Below are 20,812 nucleotides of genomic sequence, written 5' to 3'. Positions count from 1 at the left end.
TTGGGTGAATGGACACTTAAAGGAAGCATTTTTCCAAATGGAGAAAAACAACCTGGATGAAATGAGTGATTTAGAAGCAAGTGAGTCTTTTATTCCAACATACTGTGTATTTCTTTAATTTCGTCCCTTCTTACCCATATAACCAAACAGTGACTGGTTGTAAACTGTCCGGTGAGTGTGTTATTTTTGTTGATCTTGACATCATTGAGCATTTATGGCTCTAATGCTGCTGTAATCATGTAATGGTATGAGCAGAAACATCAAAGGGATACAGACAAACCCATAAGTTACTGATGGACTGCTGATAGAACAAGCAAAAGTATGAGCTCTCATGTTTTACTGCTGTCTCAGCAAGTTGTTGTCTAAAATAAGATTGTTATCTAGAGGCTGTAGATAAGTCAGAAAGAAAAGATCCAGTTTCCATTGCAGCAATAGATCACACTTTAGAGGTTTTCATGCTTATGCCCTGAATTTTAAACTATTACCAGAGAAGACTATAAATGTGTAAAGTGAATATTCCGCCGCCCCCATTTAATATTGTAACATTTCCACCCTAAACGGTTAACACAAAGCCTGGGCAATTTTTGTTTGCCAGAAATAGGTGGCTGGGATTCTTCCCTACTCCCTTTGGATATTTATCACTTAGTTTTGCCACTTTCATTGGACCATAGGGGTTTATATAATAGGTGCTGTCATCTGAAGCAGCTGCCATTTAGATATAAAGATAGGAGACACAGCAGTGAAACATCTCTATGATACTGCACTGCCACAACAGCAACCGTTTTCGTTTTCATTTGGTGTGGTTGAGTGCACTTAAATACATCTGCTGCCTGTCACTCTGAGGACTACAGCAATCAGAACTCCAGGGAAGATCCCAAAACTCAAGCAACACAGGTCATTTTAAGGTTGTCTTTATTAAATAAATAAATACCAGGTTCTGACAATAAGTTACATCCATGGTACACTAGTGTACATCTTTCCAGTCAGCATTAGAGACATGGCCTGGATCCTTATCCTTCCCCCAAACAGTGATTATGGGGTGGGAGGTCAGCACCACCCACAAACAACTATGGCATTGGTTAAAAAATATTTCACCATGCAGCCCTGTCCTGTTGTGGAATGTATTCACAGTTTTACAGTGGTCTGCTCTATACAGAGCTACACATCACCCTGCCCCACTGAAGCCACTTCAATGTCCACAAATGCAAACATTGCTGTTAAGCTTCAGCACAACAAGATTGCTGCATATTTATATAGCAAACAAACGTTATTTAAAACAAGTCTATTTAATGGTCTTTTCTGGTTCCAGCCCAGCTCTCCATTTTCGTAAGTCATTATTCAGCAGTTCCTGTGGTCAGGACCAGTGCTTGTACCTCAAATCCATTGGCACCATCATGTAGACTGAGCACTTGGCTCATGGCAAACAGAACAGAAGTTCCAGTGAACATAGGTCCATGCAGTCCATCAAAAAAAGTGATTAAGCCATGGACAAGGTCTTCAGCCTGCAGATTCATGATATTCAGTTGCACCTCTGGAGCAGCATGTTGAGGGCGTACTCCATGCGGCTCCGCAGGTCCGAGGAGCATCCACAGCAGAGTAGTGTGCTGAGGCGTAGGGTGGTGGACACACGATCCTCATTGATGTATGTCAGTAAGTACTCCTCATTCTGACTGCACAAGATGATCTTGGTGTGGTCATGGTAGAAGTTTACCTGTCAAGTTGAAAATTAACAATTACTCACCAAAAACCTTGTGGAATAGTTCAGGAGAAAGTGGTACAGTGAGCAATGTCCACACCAAGACCAAGCATATATAATCTGTACCTGAAAGGTGCCATCATTGAAGAGCATCATCAGTGCACGATCTGACTTGAGCCACTGCAGGAGATACAACCTTGGCTTGCTGATATCAATCACATTGGGCAAATCACCACCCTGTAAATTAGAAAAACATTGACACTGTGAGATGAAGTTAGAAAATATTAGATATGCATGTAGAGTGTTTGGTTTTGCACCAAGTGTAGATACGCACATCCATAAGATTTTCTTCCATATAATGTGCGAAATACTTGAGGACTGTGACCTGGCTGACAAACTGCTCTGGGGCCTCACTGGTGGAGAAGACTGTACACTGACCAAGCTCTGCATAGTAATGCACTGTCCTGCAAGTAAAAATGGTCACATTAGCTTTAATGCATCAGGGTTTACTAACTCCTCCATTCATTCCAGAGCTTGTGCACTTATAGTTTTTGGGTTACTTACTTCTTATCAGACAGCAAGCTCATATGGGTGCCATTGTTGAAAAGGACACTGACTGTGTGATCAGACAGCTGGTAACCAAAGCCATACTTGTTGGAATAGTCCACCCATTTAGTCACCCATTGGAAGCTGCAGTTCAGGCTCTCTTTTGAAATGTCATTAGCTGTGAGAAAATAAATAAATAAAAATTAGGAGTGAATACCAGTTTACAAAGACAGTGTGGGACAATGTTAAAACATGAGCAGCTGATATAGAGTTAAAGGGTATAACTGCATACCTTCTGGCATGTTCTCCAGACAGCCTCGGAGTACTCTGGCAACGGTGTCTGCTACAGTACCCATCGTACTATCCTCCAAGCCTGCCATCAAAACAAAGCAAAGCCATTAGCCTTCACATTCAGCATCCATTAACATCTGGCTCACAAAGAAAACAGCCTCTAAGAGAATCACAATGCAGCAAATGGGGGCATGACAAAAGCACAGGCAAAAACACATACATTCACTGCTGCTGCTGCAGCTTCCCAGTGTGCCTCGGACAATCATGCGAATGGTGTCACGGATCTGCTGCTTGTTGCCTCCATCCTTGGCAGCAACAACTGGCTTTCCAGAAGATGGTACTGGTGGCTTACTGTCCTAAGGGGAATATGGGAAAAGGGGTCATTCACAATACAGGCATGGAGTGTTCTTGTTTTCTGGCAGGAAGCTTGAGTAATGAGACGGATTGTAACAGTGGCTCACCTCAAGAGCTTGCCTGCAATGCTGATTGCTGATTGAGGCCTTCCTGAGGTCATGTCGCAGTCTGTGGATATCCTCTTCCTCTTTTGTCAGTTTATCTGAACATAGTAGATGAAGCCAGTTAGAGATCACACAGTCACCACTCACTATATAAATGATACTATAGCATGTGTATAAATTACATCAATATTAAATCTATTTAAAAAGTAACTTACTTAGGGTTTCAAAGTACTTGGCTTTGTCCTTCTTGCCACCAAACAGAGCAGCTGCAGCCTTCTTGAAGAAGCTCTTGGCAGGGCTGGTGTGCTGGAGGTCTGGAGCTGTGTGACAGCAGCTGACAGACAGTCTGTCTGGGGTGAAACCCTAGAAGAAGGCAGAACAAGTGCAGGTCTTAAACACAGGCTGCAAAATATCATGGAATGACCAAAGCCTGGTAAAGTATTTTTTCCCTCCAAGAGCCAATACCACACACCTGGCTGAAGAAGTCATGGTGTAGGATGTCATCCAGCCTTGGCCTGTCCTCAGGGCTCTTGGCAAGCATGATGCTAATGAGGTGCTTGGCCTGTGGAGACAGCGTAGAAGGCATGTTGTATCGCGCTTCCCTTATGCACCGGTACGTCTCTTTCAGATTGGTGGTTTCAAATGGTGGCCTGCCCAACAGCATCGTGTACCTGTAGAGACATGACATATGCACCTGAAGGAGACAGTTCCAGTCAAAATGGCATGTGGTGTATTTCAGTTTAAATCCAGGACTCAAAACTTACATTACACAGCCAAGAGCCCAAACATCTGATTCACAGCCATGGCCTTGCTTGTTAAGGACTTCAGGAGACAGGTAGTTTGGGGTTCCGCATATTGTTCTTCTCCGGTTTTCAACTGGTTCTAGCTTAGCTGCCAGGCCAAAGTCCCCTATCTTCAGCTCCATTGCCTCATTAATGAAGAAGTTACCTGTGGAGTTCAGAAAGAACAGTTACATTTCATGTACTTGAAGTTCTATTGGCTATATCTTTAGTGAAACTCCGTCATGGACAAATGATTTAATAGCCCACCTAATTTAAGGTCTCTGTGGAGGATTTCCTGTTCATGGAGGTACTTCAGTCCTGAGATGATCTGTCTTAGGTAGTACCTAACCTCGGGTTCTGTGAGCACCTTGCGAGCTTTCAGAATATGTGCCAATGACTAAAGAGAAGAGAACAACATTAGTTTCAATACATAGAGAATCGGCTGGACCATTGGTATTACACTGCCTGTATAGGACTGTTGTGTTGACACTTACTCGTCTGCTGCAGTGCTCTAGAAGGATGTAGATATTGTCTTTGTCCTCAAAGTGGTAGTAAAATTGGACAATGTGTTTGTGGTGAAGGGCTCTGTGCAGTTCAATTTCTCTGTCAATCTGTAAAACAGGATAAAAGTAATTTAGCTCTCTGAGAGTGTGAGTCAGCAAGCAAGCGGGTGACTGTGTGAGAAAGAATAAATAAATAAATAAATAACACACCTTTTCCCTTTGGTGAGGTTTGGAGACGCGCGTGTGTGGAATAATTTTCACAGCATACACTTTGCCGGTACCCAGATCTGTAAATTCATAACATTTGGCAAATCCACCCTGTGAACACAAACATACTTAATCAACACTCAGGCTTGGAAGTGAACTTCCAACATCAGAAATGTCAAAACCTGTGACAGATGCCAGATAATAATAAAAACTGTGCTTTTACACACAAACAAGTTGACTGAAGCCATCACATATCCAAAATAGCGCTCCCCCCACCACACACACCTAGTTTCTCTAATCCCCGCTTATCTATATTAAAAGGCGTGCATACCTTGCCGAGAACTTTTCCTCTACAGTAGCATTTCCCTGTCGTGCAGTCAGATATTATCCGCGACATTTCCTGAGTCGCGTGCGCGCTGTCCTCCAGCTTTCCACGTCTCGTCTCAGTCGGTTTGCTGTGTGTGTGTTCGCACATTTTGTTGTTGCTTATAGGTTGATGAGCGATAGTCCTGAGAATGTCCATGCTCTAACCGAGTTTAACAAATAAAAACAACCTCCCAAACTGGAGAGAGACACTGTGCGCGCTGCCGTTTTATAAACCAACAGACCGGCCCCTTTACTTTCACCGCCTACGTCACGCCTCTCGCGCAGTCAACGGCTGCATTTAAACCCGCTCGGTGGCGTCCACTAACCAGCCCAGAGTGTGAAAAACGGACCAAACACAAGCTGCCATACTTGTTTGACATAACTTTAGTACAAAAAAAGGATGCTGGTTTAAACATAACCAAAGATATGAAGCAAGGAAAACTATTTAATTCGTTTCATTCATGAGGGGAACTTGTTGAAAAGCCCACCCTGATTTGATTCCCAAGGCGTTATCTAGTACAAGCAACCGAACTTTTCCCTAACAAACAAAGCATACTTTGGGGGTATTTTATTATTAACAATAAATATAAACAAAAGTATTTTAAAATATATAATTTAGAAAGAAACGTGATAAACACTGTTGCACAGTGGCAGATTACAGGATTTACACAGCAATCTGGTGTAGCTGTTTATGGCTAACTTTTTAGCATTTCAGCTACGTGCTATTGCGAGCCTTTTTAATTATATTATACAGTATAAACCAAACATGACAGTTTCAGAAGACCTCTCAGTTGGCCGTGGTGTGTTGAAAGCCCTTTAGCGCCACCATGTGGTACAGTAATGGCTCTTCAGCTAAACCCCAAAGCTGAGGGTTTTTTTTTTGTTGTTTTTTTTTAAACTCGATCCCATTAACTGCACTACCCCAACCCCCTCTCCCCCAACACATCTGATCCAATTAATCAGCTCATTAACAGCCCTTCCTGAGCTGAATTGGGTGTGTTAGAGCATGGAAAAGACAAAAATCTGTCGGAAAGGATGGATGTACTCCAGGACCAGTTGGGAACCTGTGGTATGTAAACCTGGGATAACACAACATAAGATAGTACCAATCCACAAACATGATAATAGGACAGCCGTTGAACGATTCAGATTCCCAGAGATAATGCCATATCTTACAGCAGAAATGGTCAGACTGTTGTTGAATGGCAAAGTCAGATATTTTACATTTACAGCTTTTGGCAGACACCATTATGCAGAGTGACTTCAAAAATAAAATGACATTTATACAACTGAGTAGTTGAGCAGTCCCTCCAGGATTTTGTGATTTTGCGATCACAGAAGTTAGCGCAACATCAAACAAATGCCGCAATATTCGGTGGAGTTTGCAATTCTTCAAAATTACTGCAGATTTTCACCAAGATGCATCATGTGGCATCAACACAATGCACATTCAATCAAAGATCTCTTCGATTCATGTGCATCTCATTTACCAACAAACATCGCTGTGAAATACAAAATTTCGGCAATTGCAATTTCGACAATTCAAGTAGTTTTTCATGTGAGTGAAACATGTAGCTGTGAGCTTAACTACCCTCAAAATCACAACAGCAACATTTTGAAGAATTAAAAATAGCACACCATCAAGTGCTGCTTTGTTCTCTGTCTCTATTTTTATCTGCTGTTGTAATCACTGAGGCATAATGAGCTATGATAAACACTATTGAAGCTTCTTAAGCTGACTGTAAATAGATAAAGCTATTGGATGGGGGTATCACACTTAAAACATGAATGTAACATGTTTTCGTGTTAGTGACCAGAAAGGTTAGAATCCCAGGACTGTTAAAAACACTGCTGGGTTCAAACTGAAACCTAAAAAAAATGTATGTGTTCTTAAATAAGCAGGGGGAAAATTATATGTCTGTGAGTGTGTTTTGTTTATGAGCCAGTCATTATATATCATGTTATATGTCATGAGTCATTAGATGAGTGTGTTTGTTAATTAATGACTCTTGCATTCATACCAAGTCACTGAGATGTAATCAGTTGAGCTTTTGTCTAAATCTTGGCTCCAGAGGATGAAAGCTCTGCCTTCTTACCTTAACATTTTATTCCATTAAAGCTAAAGAACTGCACGACTAGAGGGAGATGAATGTGATCTTATAAACAAAAATGTTTATGACCAAGAAAATCACATTATCACTTCATAGTATGAGGCAAACTGCTTGTTATGAGCTTCATTATGAACACAACATTACTGAACAAACACATCTCAGAAGAAACTTTAAATCAGTTAGCTGGCTCAGGGATGTGTTCTGAAAGAGGAAGTCGCGTCTCTTGTCTCTCGCACACTGGAGACATTATAAGCCCAGACTTGGTCCAGTCCAGAGCCAATAGTGCAGCTGTGGGGCCAGTGTGGAAATGGGAAGGAACACACTACAACCCGGGCATCGACAGGAAGTTCCTTCAGGAGTTTCTTCTCCAGATCAGCCATCTGACAAAATATTAGAATAAAATCAGATTGGATTGCACCTGTTAATGGATCCCTGCAAACAGTACATTGGTTGCATACTAGTGGATAATACAACATTTAGTACAGTATAAACATCCAGATCACTAGCCCGGTGCATCAAGTGATTATGTGTCTGGGCCATTAGCAGGTGGAGCTACCATGGTGCAGCAGCCTGTGACTCAGGTGGGCCCAGACACTCATGCCTCTGTGTGGCTAATTGCTTACTCTGAACTGTGGAAGCATGGATAATGGCACTATCCAACAGATAATTTATTCCATTTAATCACTCTAGCTGGTTCCTTCTACCTTTTTTTTTTTTTTTTTGAAGTAGACAATGAAAGCCAAATAAATCTACTTCATGGTTTGCAATTTACTTTTCTATTATAACTAATGAATTACAAATAGCACACAACTAGCACTTCTTATGAAATACAACGTTATTTTGTGCTAATGTTGCAGAAGTTGAAAGATATTCCATGGTTTCCTGAATTTGTAGAGAACTGGGATAAATGGGAAATGTTCAATAAGACAAGAATAATTTGATCAGGTGATTTAGACTCTCTAATGGTTGGCCTACAGTAAATGACTTTGCTTAGACTGAGATTATTCATATGTCAACAATACAGCAGCCTGCTTGGCAAATCAGAAGTGTTGTGATTATAAACAAACAAAAAAATGGAGCCAAAAAGAAAAGAGAGATGAAATTAAAGAAAATAATAACTGGACAAGACTAGCACCCTTACATCTGGTCCTTCTGGTACTTCCTTCCAGACCAATGCATTCTGACTGGTAAGTGATAAACTATTATAACTATGGCAAAGGTTAATGATTTTGTTGATAATTTCCAGAATATGGTCATCTACTGCTATTTTTAATCAATTCAACACCAGTATATACAGTCAAAATAGCTTTTTTGTATTTTACTTGTTTGTGTGTAGATTGTACAGACTAACATATCAATTGTTCCATGTTGTAAAACAATAACACAAAACTGAGGAAAGAATGAAATTGTAAATGATGGTATGCACTGCCCCCATGTGGACCAAACAATGCAATGCATTATTACACTTAAATACGCTACTGATACAGACATATCAGATAAAAACAGCTTCAATAGTGCTATTTCTTATGGACTTACTACAGCAGGAGCCAGGAATGCAACCACGTTTGTGTATTTGGACAGGTCAGTCTGTGTCAAAACAGAACATACAGTAATTATTGCACTGCAAAAACAACAACAATTTGATCAAACAAATCTTCAGCACCAATACCTTCCAGAAATCCTGTTTAACAAATGTGGCATGAGTGTGTGGTATCCCTTTCCACCATGCTTGGCCTCGAGAGTAGGCTAACAGCATGGAGTTGATCTCGAAGCCTGTGCACTGAAATCCTGCAGAGCATGCTGCAAAAACCTACAACCAGAACAGCATGTATGTAAACAGTCGAGCAAACTGTGCAATGAATCTTAGCAAATGTCTGGAAATAACGTTTTTGTGATGTCATCTATACCAGTGAAGAATAGTCTTAACTATTACAAATTTCCTTGAAATGTTGTTCTGACTCACCAATCGTCCATCTCCTGCACCCAGGTCAGCCAGCCAACCTTGCCTCCCTTCAAGCAACTTCATCACATTCTCAGTCTGAACTTTTGTGGATGGCAAGAATGGCACCTTTAGCCGAAGTGGCACTTTCAACCCAGGCAGGCAGAACATGGCCCAGAGGCCGTATAGCCCAGAGAAGATGGCTCCAGCCGCAAAAGTAAGGACTCGGTTGTTCCGATAATGGTAGAGTAATTTAGAGTTCCGTTCCTGGAGCATGACCTCAATAGAGTCCTCCATACTGGCTCCACTTTCTAAAAAACTGTGTGAGAGGACAGACTGGTCATCCAGGCTGGACATAGACCAGATAACTGCAAGACTATTTTATACAGACACACATATATGCATGCATTTCAGGCCATTTTCATCATATTCATAGATATATGGTCAACTCATTAATAATATGGATTGTATTATTATTATTATTATTACTATTATTACTCATAAATAATAAAATGTATAATAATAAAATGTATCAAATACATTTTAAAACCTGCTTATATTTTTCTGTTATATTCTGGATGAAAAAAAAATGGTATAAATCGTGGGTAGTGGGGAAGCCTGGAGCCTATCCCAGGGGACTCGGGGCACAAGGTGGGGGACATCCTGGACAGGGTGCCAACTTATCGCAAGGCACAATCGCGCACACACTCACACACCCATTGACACACTACGGACAATTTAGAGATGTGAATCAGCCTACAACGCATTTCTTTGGACTGGGAGAGGAAACCGAGGTACCCGGAGGAAACCCCGAAGCACGGGGAGAACATGCAAACTCAGAGCCGGGACAGCAGAGATGGAAAACAAACCCCCAACCCTGGAGGTGTGAGGCAAATGTGCCCCCCATCAATGTTTTTTCAAATGGGAGTCTCTTCCAAGATGACTACACCACTATCCACAGGGCATGATGATGCACTGAAGTTTGAAATAAAAAAAGGTATCTCAATCCAATTAAACTATAGAAGATTTTGGAGTAACGTGCTAGCTCACCACCACCATCATCAAAACATCAAGTGAGGGAATATCTTTTGAAAGAACAGTTCAGTTCCAGAGACTTGTGGCTTGTGGTGGTCATCATCTTACTAAGACAAAAATGGAGCATTTGGCAACAAGCCCTCTGAAACACAAATTTTCACAAAAAAGGACGGTTATACATAAAATAACCTATACCCACTGATCTAGGAGATGATAGAACAGAACTTCAACTTTCATTTCCTGATATTTACATTTAGATGTGTTAAAAATACTTAGAACATGGTGTCTTTGGTGGCAGACCACTTAGTCTCAAAAATAAAGAAAACCTGTATGCAAACTTCATGCAGCTGGTAACCCAATGACATGACCATACTGTTGCATTCTTCATTAGTGGTGCTTTTTCTTTTTGGTGGGGGTATGGGTGTTCTCCCTTCAGTCTTCTCTTCAGGAGGTGAAATGCTGCTCAGCTGGGTTAAGGTCTAGTGATTGTGCCAGTTTAAATCCTTCCATTTTTTCCCCCTGATGTTGTGTTGGCAGTGTGCTTTGGGTCATTGTCTTGATGCATGATGAAGTTCCTTCCAATTAGATTGGATGTATTTCTCTGTAAATTGGCAGACAGTATGCTTCTGTAGACTTTTAAATTCATTTTGCTGCTACCATCATGAGTTAAATCATCAGTAAAGATTATTCAGCCTGTTCCAGAAGCAGCCATGCAAGCTCAAGCCATGACACTACCTCCACCATGCATAACTGATGAGCTTCTATGTTTTGGATCTTGAGCAGATCCATTCTTTGTCCACACTTTGGCCGTTCCATCACTTTGGTTGAGGTTCATCTTGCTTAAACTTTTGTGGCTCTGTATTTTTTTGTGAATTCCAATCTGGCATTCTGATTCTTACTGCTCATCACTTACTGGCATTATTGGGTTTTTCTTCATAGCTCTCACAATGTTTCTGTCATCAACGTCTGTTGTTTTCCTTGACCCACTTGTTCCATGTTTGGTTGTTAGTGCACCAGTGGTTTCTTTCTTTTTCAGGACATTCCAAATTGTTGTATTGGCCATGTCCGGTGCTTGTGCAATGGCTCTGATCAATTGTCCCCCTTTCTCAGCTTCAAAATGGCTTGCTTTTCTCCCATAGACAACTCTCTGGTCTTCATATTGATTTAAACTTTTTAGCAACAAATGCAGTTTTCACAAGTGAAACCCAAGGCTTGAACCAAGAGTAGACATTCAGAGCTATTAATTGTTTAAACAATCAGTCTAACAGGACACAATTAGGCAGCTAGAAACACCAATCAGTCAAATGGGGAGGTTCAAACAGTTTCTAGATGTAAATATCAGGTAATTAAACTGAAATCATCTTATATTCATCTTTTGATATTAAACCAAAATGTCTTCAGTGTACAGCAAAAACAAAGGAATTGGCCTTGCTGTTCTTATACTTCTGGAGGGGACTGTAGGTTTGCACACAAACTGCCAGCAGTAAAGTAGTATTGCTACTATAAACTATTATAAATAATAATAATAATAATAATAATAATAATAATAAATTTGTTTACTATTCACTCACTTTCAGTAACCACTTTATGCTGGTCAGGGTCACAGTGGATCCAGAGCCTATTCCAGAAACACTGGACATGAGATGGGAATACATTGTAGATACGATGCCAGTGAATCTCAGGGTTCCGTTTATTCATTATTCATTATTATCATCATCATCATCGTCATCATCATCCATCCTTCCATCCTTTTTCTGTACTGCTTATCCTACACAGGGTTGTGTGGGAGCCTGGAGCTCTATCCCAGGGAACTCGGGCCACAAGGCGGGGGGCACCCTGGACAGGGTGCCAACCCATCACAGGGCACAATCTCACACACACACACACACACACACACACACACACACACACACACACACACATACATTCATGCACTATGGACAATTTGGAAATCCCAATCAGCCTACAATGCATGTCTTTGGACTGGGGGAGGAAACCCCTGAAGCACGGGGAGAACAGAGAACAAGCAAACTCCATGCACACAACTGGGAGACGGGAATCAAACCGCCAGAGGTGCGAGACAAACATGCTAACCACTAAGCCACTGTGTCCCCTTGTTTATTATTAATAATATAAAAAATATATAAAATGTATTTATTATTAATAAACAAATTCATTAGACATATCTTTATTATTTATATTTTAAAACATTTTTAGTTCTAAAAACAAATCTGTAAAGAAAATGAACATTTTACAATATTAAGTACAAAATGTTAACATCACATAAGATGATTTTAACGTCTTTCTAATTATTAAAAAAAACATTTCATCACAATATTCATGATATTTCAGAGAAGTGTATTGTGACATACTTTATCACGATATTGATATATTTCGTCATATCGACCTACCAAAGACAATGGATCTGGAGGGCTTGTGTATTGACTGTTCTAAAGACAAGGGTGTCGATATGTCGCACTTCTGTTTCTTTACTTTTTTTTTCTTAAATATAATGCATATATTAATAATAATCCTCTCATATTCGTGATGTTAAGCTAATTAACCATGAAGACACGGTTTTGTTTTTTTTAAACCAGGGCTGCCAGTAAATTGGCAGCTGTTGAAAATCTCTATCCAAATGTGAGATTACAGTGGAAAAGAAGAGTTTAATAGTTAACTGAGCAGAAAGAAACTCTTCTTTTGCTGACATGAAAGCCATAGGCCTATTTATAGATAATATACTGGCATACAGTACACAGACTGTACTGCAGCTCACCTGCTGTTAAACTGCCCTTTTCTCATATACAGGCGACCTGTGAGTTGGACAGGATTAAAGCCAAGTGAAACAGTCCACAAACACAGACTTTAGAGTTTTATGGATTAAACTTTGATTTGGCTCTTTACCCCAGCCTCCTTATTGGATACAGCCAACCTTATTAGCAGACTGCTTTTAAATAAGAGAAGCGTTGCCTGTGTCGCGCGCGTGCTGGCCTTGTTTGTAGGTTGCACAAGACTGACAGCTCACACAAACCAATAAAAAATGAATACACACGTCCGCTTCATGAACCTACTGTTCTGTCAAAGTTAACATGTCAGTGCTATAGCGGAATATTCCTATAGCTCCAGTATGATTGCACTGTTTCGTTAAGAATAACAGATCAGAAGAGCAGCGTCGCGCGAGGCATTAAAACTGAGGCGCTGACGATGTTGTTTACAGGATTAATTCATAAACCACGCGGATTCACTATTATAATGGCGTATGGGTTGCGAAGCCTGAAATAATAATAATAATTAAAAAAAAAAAAAAAAAAAAAAAAAAAACACTGTACCTCCCAGCGTGCTGCGGGCGCAGGAAGTGACGCAAGCGATAATCGCGAACGCGCTCGGTCGCGTGCCACGCGTGTGCTCGCCTGTGCGCGTTCTCTCGAGCCTGTAGGAGGAGGAGGAGAGGAGAGCGCGAGCGCGGCCGCTCCTCACAGGGCTCACATCTCCAGCAGGCATCCCTCCTCATCCTTTCAACCCCTGCACCGAAATACACTGTAGCAATGCGGCAGGACGGATCCATGCAGGTTTGAGTCTTTTCGTTTCTCAGCTTATTTTTGAATCATTTTGGGCTTGAGGTGCGGTTCTGTCAGACGTTTCCGTTCAGAACGGAGATTAAAAGAAGATGGGAAAACGCGTAACGTTCCCGTTTTACACCATGCAAAAAACGAGTCATTGCAAGAAAAGGAAAATAAAATGATAATACACAGTTAGTTTAAATTATAATACAGAAGTGTTGACAGAAACCACCCTTTAGTAGGGTAAGGTGGGGGGTTGGGGCATGCTCATGTCACCTTCGCTTGTTGTGTACATGTGTACTCTTTCCTCACAGCAGCATGTAGCATTTAGCTAGTTACAATGTGACACTCCATTTGATTACTATTTGACACAGTCCAGTTACAGATACAGCATGTACATAGTTTCAGTTTGTCCACCACAAAAAATGTGCATATCAATTTGTTCAGCAATTATCCATTCTGTAAGGGCTAATTCGTTTTGTCATTGGTTTAAATCGTTTTATAAGACAGACATGTGTAAGAGCAGTTTTTGCAAACTTCATACTAGTGCACTGTGGAGAAAGAAACATTCTGATATGATGATAAAAGTGCAAACAGATATAGCTATTGTGTATGGAGAGAGAGAGAGAGAGGCTTGTGGTGTGAAAAGTATGACATTTTAAAGGTATTAATTTCTATGCCTGGAAAAGTATGGACATCCAGAAAACATTAAAGTTATCTTGTTGTCAAAGTAAGACTCAAGACAGTAAGAATATCAGTTTACTCTTTATAATCGTCTTTATTTATAGTCTTCTGTGCACTAATACAGCCTGCATCATATATAGCATTTCGGAAATAAATATAGAAAACCTCAAGAAAAGGTCTGGCCATTTTTGTTGTGGAAGTGGCAAGATCCCTGATATTCAGTATATTTCATATATTAGGTGTATGAATTAAACTTAAGAGTGGAAAAATGTTTTTTTAAACACTCCAAGTCAGTAAAGAAAGCTTTAACATTAATATTGTGATTGTCCATGAAGCAAATTGTCAAATTTTGACTTATCTCTAATTAATGCCAATCTAGTGTAGGAAGCAGACTGCACATTGTTCACTGACTGCTATAAATGGCAGTTCAGCACATTTGGATGCAAGTGGACTGGTGCAGATGAAATGTTCATTTGAAACTGAATGAAACATGTCTGTCATCCTGGCACAGATGGCTGCGCCGCAGAAAGAGAACGCCGATCAGAACTTTGACTACATGTTCAAACTGCTGATCATCGGGAACAGCAGCGTGGGCAAAACGTCGTTCCTCTTCCGCTACGCTGACGACTCGTTCACATCAGCATTCGTCAGCACGGTCGGCATTGATTTCAAAGTCAAGACTGTGTATAAGAATGACAAGAGAATCAAGCTACAGATCTGGGTAAGCGGTGACCTTGTTTTAATCCCCCTTGTGTAAAATTGCATGGCTTTCACAATGTCTCTTCTGTTCACTTTGTATATGTATGGAAAATGAAAGTTGATCACACTTTTAGGTCACGTGAAGGAAGAAACAGATCACACTTTTAGGTCACGTGAATGAAAAAACAGATCACACTTTTAGGTCACGTAGAAGAAGAAAAGATCACACTTTTAGGTCATGTAGAGGAAGAGGCAGATCACACTTTTAGGTAAAAAACCTAGTAGTAGTTAAGTACAAAAAACATGAGAGGATATGTTGGTATAGAAAAAGAATCAGTAACAGGGTAGTGTGTTGCGGCCTGGTGCAAAGTGGAGTTACTGTTACCACACTGAATTTTCCTGTAACAGCACTTTCCGAAAGAATCGTATTTCTCTTATACCACAGCAATTTTCCATCCCTTCCAATTTTTCAAAATTCAAGAATGACCTGTCATGCTTGTTAACTGTAAATAGATATGTGTAGTGTTGTGGAACGTACACACAACAAGTTGTTTCCAGTTATCACTTACTATAGCAGCTATAAATGTCGTTTCCTCAACAGCCTCTCATTCTCATTTCTTTCTCTTTCAAGTTAATATTTAAAAAAGCTCAGCTCGTCATGTTCCTGAGAAACTGCAAAACGCAGCCCTCTGTCCTTGAATTTTGAAAATGTCACAGTATCAGCAATTAGACATTTTTCTTTGTTAAATAACTATTATTTAATTCCAGTTATTATTAGGCTTAGACGATGTGCCAATCAATTCCCTGTGAATATGCAGTTTCTGTGTTTGAAATGATAACAAATTAGAACAAGTGCTTTAATATAAAGCTGTTGTTGGCCTTGCAATTAATCAGATTGAAGAATTCAGCAACTGTGTGGTATAATGGGTTAATCATGTATGAATGGGATTATCATTATTAATGGTTAATGCCAGATCATAGAAAACCCTTGTATTACTCTTATACCTGTGATGATGACATGCGCCTTTATTTCCTGAACGACATTATGGATATTATAGACAGCGAAGCATGGGGATGTGCACAAGTCAAAGGTTTGATGATTGAGCATTTTGGTGATGAGGATGAATTAATGAAGTACTTTTCAGTTCAGGCAGTCACTTCAAAAGATCTTTGTTTTACTTAGCAACATGGCTGAACAATAAATTTATTATAATTCTAAATTATATTGTGGGTCGAGTGGCACAACAGAAAAATCATTCACCCTATCGAACTTATTGGTTGGTTTGGTTGTGCTCTCTGGCTGGGAGGGATTGCATACTCTCGCTACCTTGTCAATCACAGTGACACTAGCCAATCATGCGTGTCTGTAAGCTCATGTATGTGGAGGAGGGCAGATAGCACTTTCCTCTGAGTGTTATATGCTGCCCTGTGATGCAGCAGGAGCAGCTGTACAAAAAGACGCGTTTGGTTGGATTCATGTGTCTTGGACAAAGCACATGTAAATCTTCCTCCTCCCTGGGTTGGTAGCTGCTGAATGACATGGTAGAGCTCGCTGGTGGGTGGAAACTGGCCAAGACTGAATTAGAGAGAAAATGGGGTAAAATAAACTATATTGTGGGTGTCGTCAATGCTTTCATAACAACGATGTGATCTTACTGATGTAGCCTTCATTTAAAAAAAAACAACAAAACAGTTCATAAACTGTATGTAACCCGCTTGAAAATAAATTACAACAACTGGAAGCTATGCACAAACCCGGCAACAGGAAACATGACTCAAATAGCCAATTTATTAATCAGTGTTCATATATCAATCAGTCAATCATTCAGTCAATCAGTTAATTAAAATGAGCTGGATGAAAAAATGAGAGAAGTCAAAAAGCATAGTTTAATTATTTGTGTTCAATCCCCAGTGTTGCTCTGTTGGAAATTAACATGAAATGTGTTTTACCTGTAGACATCACAGAGCAGGACTTGATTTACAACGAACCTTGCTGCACTTAAGTGCGAGCTGATATTGCAGAACTGATCTGGTGTCTTTTCCCACCAGTCTGACTAATTCATATGGAAAGGGTTACAGCCTGAGCTCAGCCCGAATCACTAAATGGATTCTGGGAAGTGACTTGCTGTAACATCATTTGTGGAGACATAAAACTGATTGGATGTCCAGAACACTTTTAATCAAGACCGTGTCCTCCTTGAGGCTTATTATCAGAGATTATCCACACACTTCATTTTCTGCTGTATTAGCTGTAGGTGATTTTAGGGTTGTTAATGAAAACCTGATTGAAAACACCAAAAAAAAAATTGTTCAATAAATGTAACTGGTTAAAAAAAGTTAATTTCATTTAGTTACATTAGGTTTAATCACTACTCACTACTGTAGCTGACAAAATCCTCTTCAACAGTGCACAGTAAGTAGCAGCCTTGTGCCACATCAGGGCCTTTAGAGCAGGTTTTCTCAGCCAGTGACAGTCAGATTGCAATAAAAAATGACTTCAGCACATGTAGATATGTCTATTTCTTTACAAAGAAAGATATTTACTGTAGCTACAACTGACGTTTTGGGGGGTTGTCCTTAAGCTACAGGCTACATTGTTTTTTGTGAGCAGAGATTGTGTTAGTGTAGTTAGTCGGTCCCATGACAAAAAGCTGAAAAGCATGTACCAGCTAGAGACTTTTCATATTTTGTTGTTTTCATGAGCTCTGAATGGCAAGCCAGCCCGAGAATTCGCATTTGTTTTTAACTTGGGCTAATAATGAGTGCTAAATGCAACATTACTGCCACATCTGCTACATCAAGCTGTCCCCCCCTATTTTTTCCCTAATTTGGTCACCTGCCAATTCCAGCAAGCTGGGGCTAGCACATGCTTTTCTCTGAGACACGTGAAGCCAACCAGCTGCCAAACTGCTGCTCATGCTGCGTCACACTCTGAGGAAAGCACTATCTGCCCTCTTCCACATACATGAGCTCCCAGACACCCACGATTGGCCTGCTTCGCTGTGATTTTCAGGAGGGAGAGTGTATGCCATCTCTCTCACCCAGAGAGCACAGCCAGTTTTGCTGTCTTGGACACCTGGTCACAAATGGCTGTGGTGGCGTCGAAATTTCAATAACACATCACAAATTGTGGTGATTTGTTTGATATTTTGCTTGGCATCCTTGAACACAGCTTAACTGATTAAAAACTAATGACTGCTAACTGTCAGTTGTAAATTAAAAGAACTTACCAAACTTTGATCAAGGATCATTATTTTGCAATTGTTCTTCACACTGCGTCAGATGTTAATGACTTATTTTAACACATACTGCAGAGTCCCCTTTGGTTTGGGTGTGGGTGTGAGAGAAATGTGTCATGATGAATTCTAGTCAATACGTGGTTATAGTAGAAAGCTTTATGAACAGTGTGTTTATGAGCCCGTCTCATATGTAGTCATTCTGGCGAGATGTGTGCATCATCGCCTCATGTGTGAGAGGAATAGCTGCTCCGTGTCTTTTGTTCCAGTATATCAAGCACACATTTTGCTTAATTTTTTGCTAAAATAATGTTTGGAGATGTTTGCAAGTTTTACTCGTTTAGCTATGTGTGGCTTCATTCTGTCTTGTCTTAATGGGGCACCATTTGCAGGCCATCTGTCTGAATCTAACATTTAACAACATGTCTTCTAACAGCAACACAAACCAAAAATGCTGAATTATTTCTCCAGGATAGAAGAGCTTCAGGCTGTGCGCTAGTCACTGTTTGTGGCTCGGATTGTAGATATTGCTCTGTAGACACAGCGAGAAATATATTTCAAATTATAATTTAGAGTGTGTACTCACCATGTGTTATTGCTAACATGGTGGACAAATGTTAATATAATGTGTGTTAACTCAGAAGTGAGAGATAAAAAAGTCAATTAAATGCTCTCCACTGTTTTACAGATTTAATCACAATATGCCATTTTCAATCATTTTTCTTTTTAACAATAATCAGGCACTTTGCTTAAGTATGCTCTCCATCTGTATCACACTGTGCCATCGGTTGCTGTTTATGTGTCAGGATCACTGTTTGAATACTATTAGAATTTTCAGAAAGGGGGGAAAGAAAATAAAAAGATCCCGTGCTCTATTTTTAGTCACCCGACAGATGTATATGTTTCCCAAACTTAAATTTTTGTAATTAAACTCAAAAATTAACAAACATCCTAAAAGTGATATTACATTCAATTAGCTAATTTCCAACATGCACCATTTTGAGTCGCTATATTCTCTGTCTGAATCTCAAATAGTGTTCTGCTGGACATATCGGGCCATATTCACAGTCCTCAAGATATATTCAAATGTTCTGTCAGTACTGACATAGAGAAAGTCCTGTGGATTCAGAGCTGGGTTACGCAGGTGCTTAAGTCAATTTTCTGGGTTCACATTATAAAAATGACCTCAATGTAGTTCTCACATCTGAGGTTGCAGATTTTTCTTGAACAAAGGTGTCCGAGTCCACGGCTTTTAAACACTTACCTTTAAGCCCTGAAAAAAAACGAAAAAAAAAAAACGGGATAGAAAATGCGGAATGAAGAAGCACATCACATTATTTTCTTTGCTGTCAGCTGCAGTGCAACATTAAATTAAAGCCAGAGACAATTTAAAAAGAAACAAACAAAAAGACAAATATGGTGATTATATGAATGAGAAAATGTTGAAATAAACCTCCAACAGGAGTATACTGTAAATGGCTTCAAACTTCATTATTCGACAGAATATAAAACAGCACTTTATCCAGCAGGGGTATCAAGTGTCGAGTTGCAAATACAAACTGTTGTAAAGCTGCAACTAACGATTATTTTGATAATCGAGGAATCTGTCGAATATTCCTTCGATTAATCGAGTAGTTGGATTAAATGGCCAATTTTCTGTATTTCGAAAAACCATGTTATTTCACATTCTGCCCAATGTTGTCCTTCAAACATTGTGCAAATTGAAAGCTATGAAAAAGATATTAAATGTATCTATGTGGGCTATGCTATGCACCGTGCAAAGGATTTTTCAAAATATTAAAAACATTACATTTTGAAAACAAAAAAAAAAAACTGATTGTCCACAAGCTTTAAAGCAGAACTTAAATTACTATATTAAAATGCTAAAAGAAAAAAAAACAAAAGCACAAACTAAGTGTTAACTGGTAAGTGGTTGAATGTTCTGCAGTAACACACACATTCACTCATTTGAACACAGTAACATGTTACTTTATTCTGTAAATGTATATGACACTTCTTATATTTATATACATTTAGGTTATAACCCCATTACAGTTACTGCTCTCATAAAAAGACAGTTACTTTAGTTTCTAAATATAGCATCAAACAACATATTTGATCAAAATGAATATTTTAGTCAGAGTTGTTTTGCTTCCTTTCTATTGCGCACTGTTTGATTGACGCGTATGCGTGGACTCGAGCTCATTCAGTGACGTTTATTGGAGACTCGCTCTCTGTCAGGCCAAGACTTTATGTAAAAGGGAAATACTGGTGTGAATTTCTAACATTTACAGATAAGGATATAAATGTAAAAATGTCATTTCTGCGCTGAAGAAAACATGTCTGGAACACATTAAACAGCACACACATCTGTCACAGCATCTGACACGACAAGCCACGTTAATACCAGTCAAGCCACTTACGAGTTTGTTTGAAGCGCTTAATTTAACCCCGTCATTCTCATGTTTTGGACGACCTGGATCATACACTTTTCCCGCAGCAGGTCAGTCTGTGATCTCTGCTGTTTTTCAGGTGTGTTTTATTCATAAAAATGCGTTTTTCACCATTGTGAAGTCACGTAATTGACGGGGATTATCCACAGTGACGTCGCAGAGACAATTAATCAATAATGAAATTCGTTGATTATTTTAATTATTATCGATTTTATCGGTTAGCTGTTGTGGCCCTAAAATATTGAG

The 20,812-nt window shown here is 39.7% G+C and overlaps 3 protein-coding genes across 5 annotated transcripts in view; 1 reads left to right on the top strand and 2 right to left on the bottom strand.

Annotated features, from left to right (window-relative positions):
- Positions 1 to 895: 895 nt before the first annotated feature.
- On the bottom strand, positions 896 to 5,698 carry plk2a (polo-like kinase 2a (Drosophila)). Its single transcript, XM_017489742.3, has 14 exons — positions 4,815 to 5,698; positions 4,487 to 4,594; positions 4,268 to 4,384; positions 4,041 to 4,170; positions 3,756 to 3,939; positions 3,464 to 3,662; positions 3,207 to 3,354; positions 2,995 to 3,089; positions 2,754 to 2,889; positions 2,535 to 2,615; positions 2,261 to 2,420; positions 2,031 to 2,160; positions 1,823 to 1,933; positions 896 to 1,711 (listed from the first exon to the last, which is right to left on the bottom strand). The coding sequence occupies exons 1-14, from the start codon at positions 5,004 to 5,006 to the stop codon at positions 1,520 to 1,522; spliced, it is 1,983 nt and encodes a 660-aa protein (XP_017345231.1). The 5' UTR covers positions 5,007 to 5,698; the 3' UTR covers positions 896 to 1,519.
- Positions 5,699 to 5,841: 143 nt separating this feature from the next.
- LOC108277218 (ras-related protein Rab-3C) overlaps positions 5,842 to 20,812 on the top strand; it is a 37,658-nt gene continuing 22,687 nt past the window's right edge. Inside the window, exons 1-2 of one of the 2 annotated variants that reach the window (XM_053686858.1) lie at positions 5,842 to 5,918; positions 14,690 to 14,899. In XM_053686858.1, the coding sequence (XP_053542833.1) occupies positions 5,856 to 5,918; positions 14,690 to 14,899 (273 nt within the window). In that variant the 5' untranslated portion in view covers positions 5,842 to 5,855. Of the gene's footprint in view, positions 5,919 to 13,372; positions 13,504 to 14,689; positions 14,900 to 20,812 lie in introns of those variants that run through there. The other variant, XM_017489747.3, reaches the window with a different exon arrangement.
- LOC108277217 (ATP synthase subunit C lysine N-methyltransferase) lies at positions 7,002 to 13,471 on the bottom strand. Of its 2 annotated transcripts, none has more exons than XM_017489743.3 (5): positions 13,264 to 13,471; positions 8,924 to 9,218; positions 8,630 to 8,770; positions 8,497 to 8,547; positions 7,002 to 7,340 (listed from the first exon to the last, which is right to left on the bottom strand). In XM_017489743.3, the coding sequence occupies exons 1-5, from the start codon at positions 13,443 to 13,445 to the stop codon at positions 7,149 to 7,151; spliced, it is 861 nt and encodes a 286-aa protein (XP_017345232.2). In that variant the 5' UTR covers positions 13,446 to 13,471; the 3' UTR covers positions 7,002 to 7,148. The 2 variants fall into 2 exon arrangements, with proteins under 2 accessions (XP_017345232.2, XP_017345233.2); XM_017489744.3 differs by lacking the exon at positions 13,264 to 13,471 and adding an exon at positions 12,711 to 13,181.

The sequence above is a fragment of the Ictalurus punctatus genome, chromosome 16 (genome assembly GCF_001660625.3).
Source record: "Ictalurus punctatus breed USDA103 chromosome 16, Coco_2.0, whole genome shotgun sequence".
Taxonomy (NCBI): domain Eukaryota; kingdom Metazoa; phylum Chordata; class Actinopteri; order Siluriformes; family Ictaluridae; genus Ictalurus; species Ictalurus punctatus.
The sequence above is the reverse complement of the archived record's forward strand: the minus strand, read 5'-3'. Positions and strand labels throughout refer to the sequence as shown.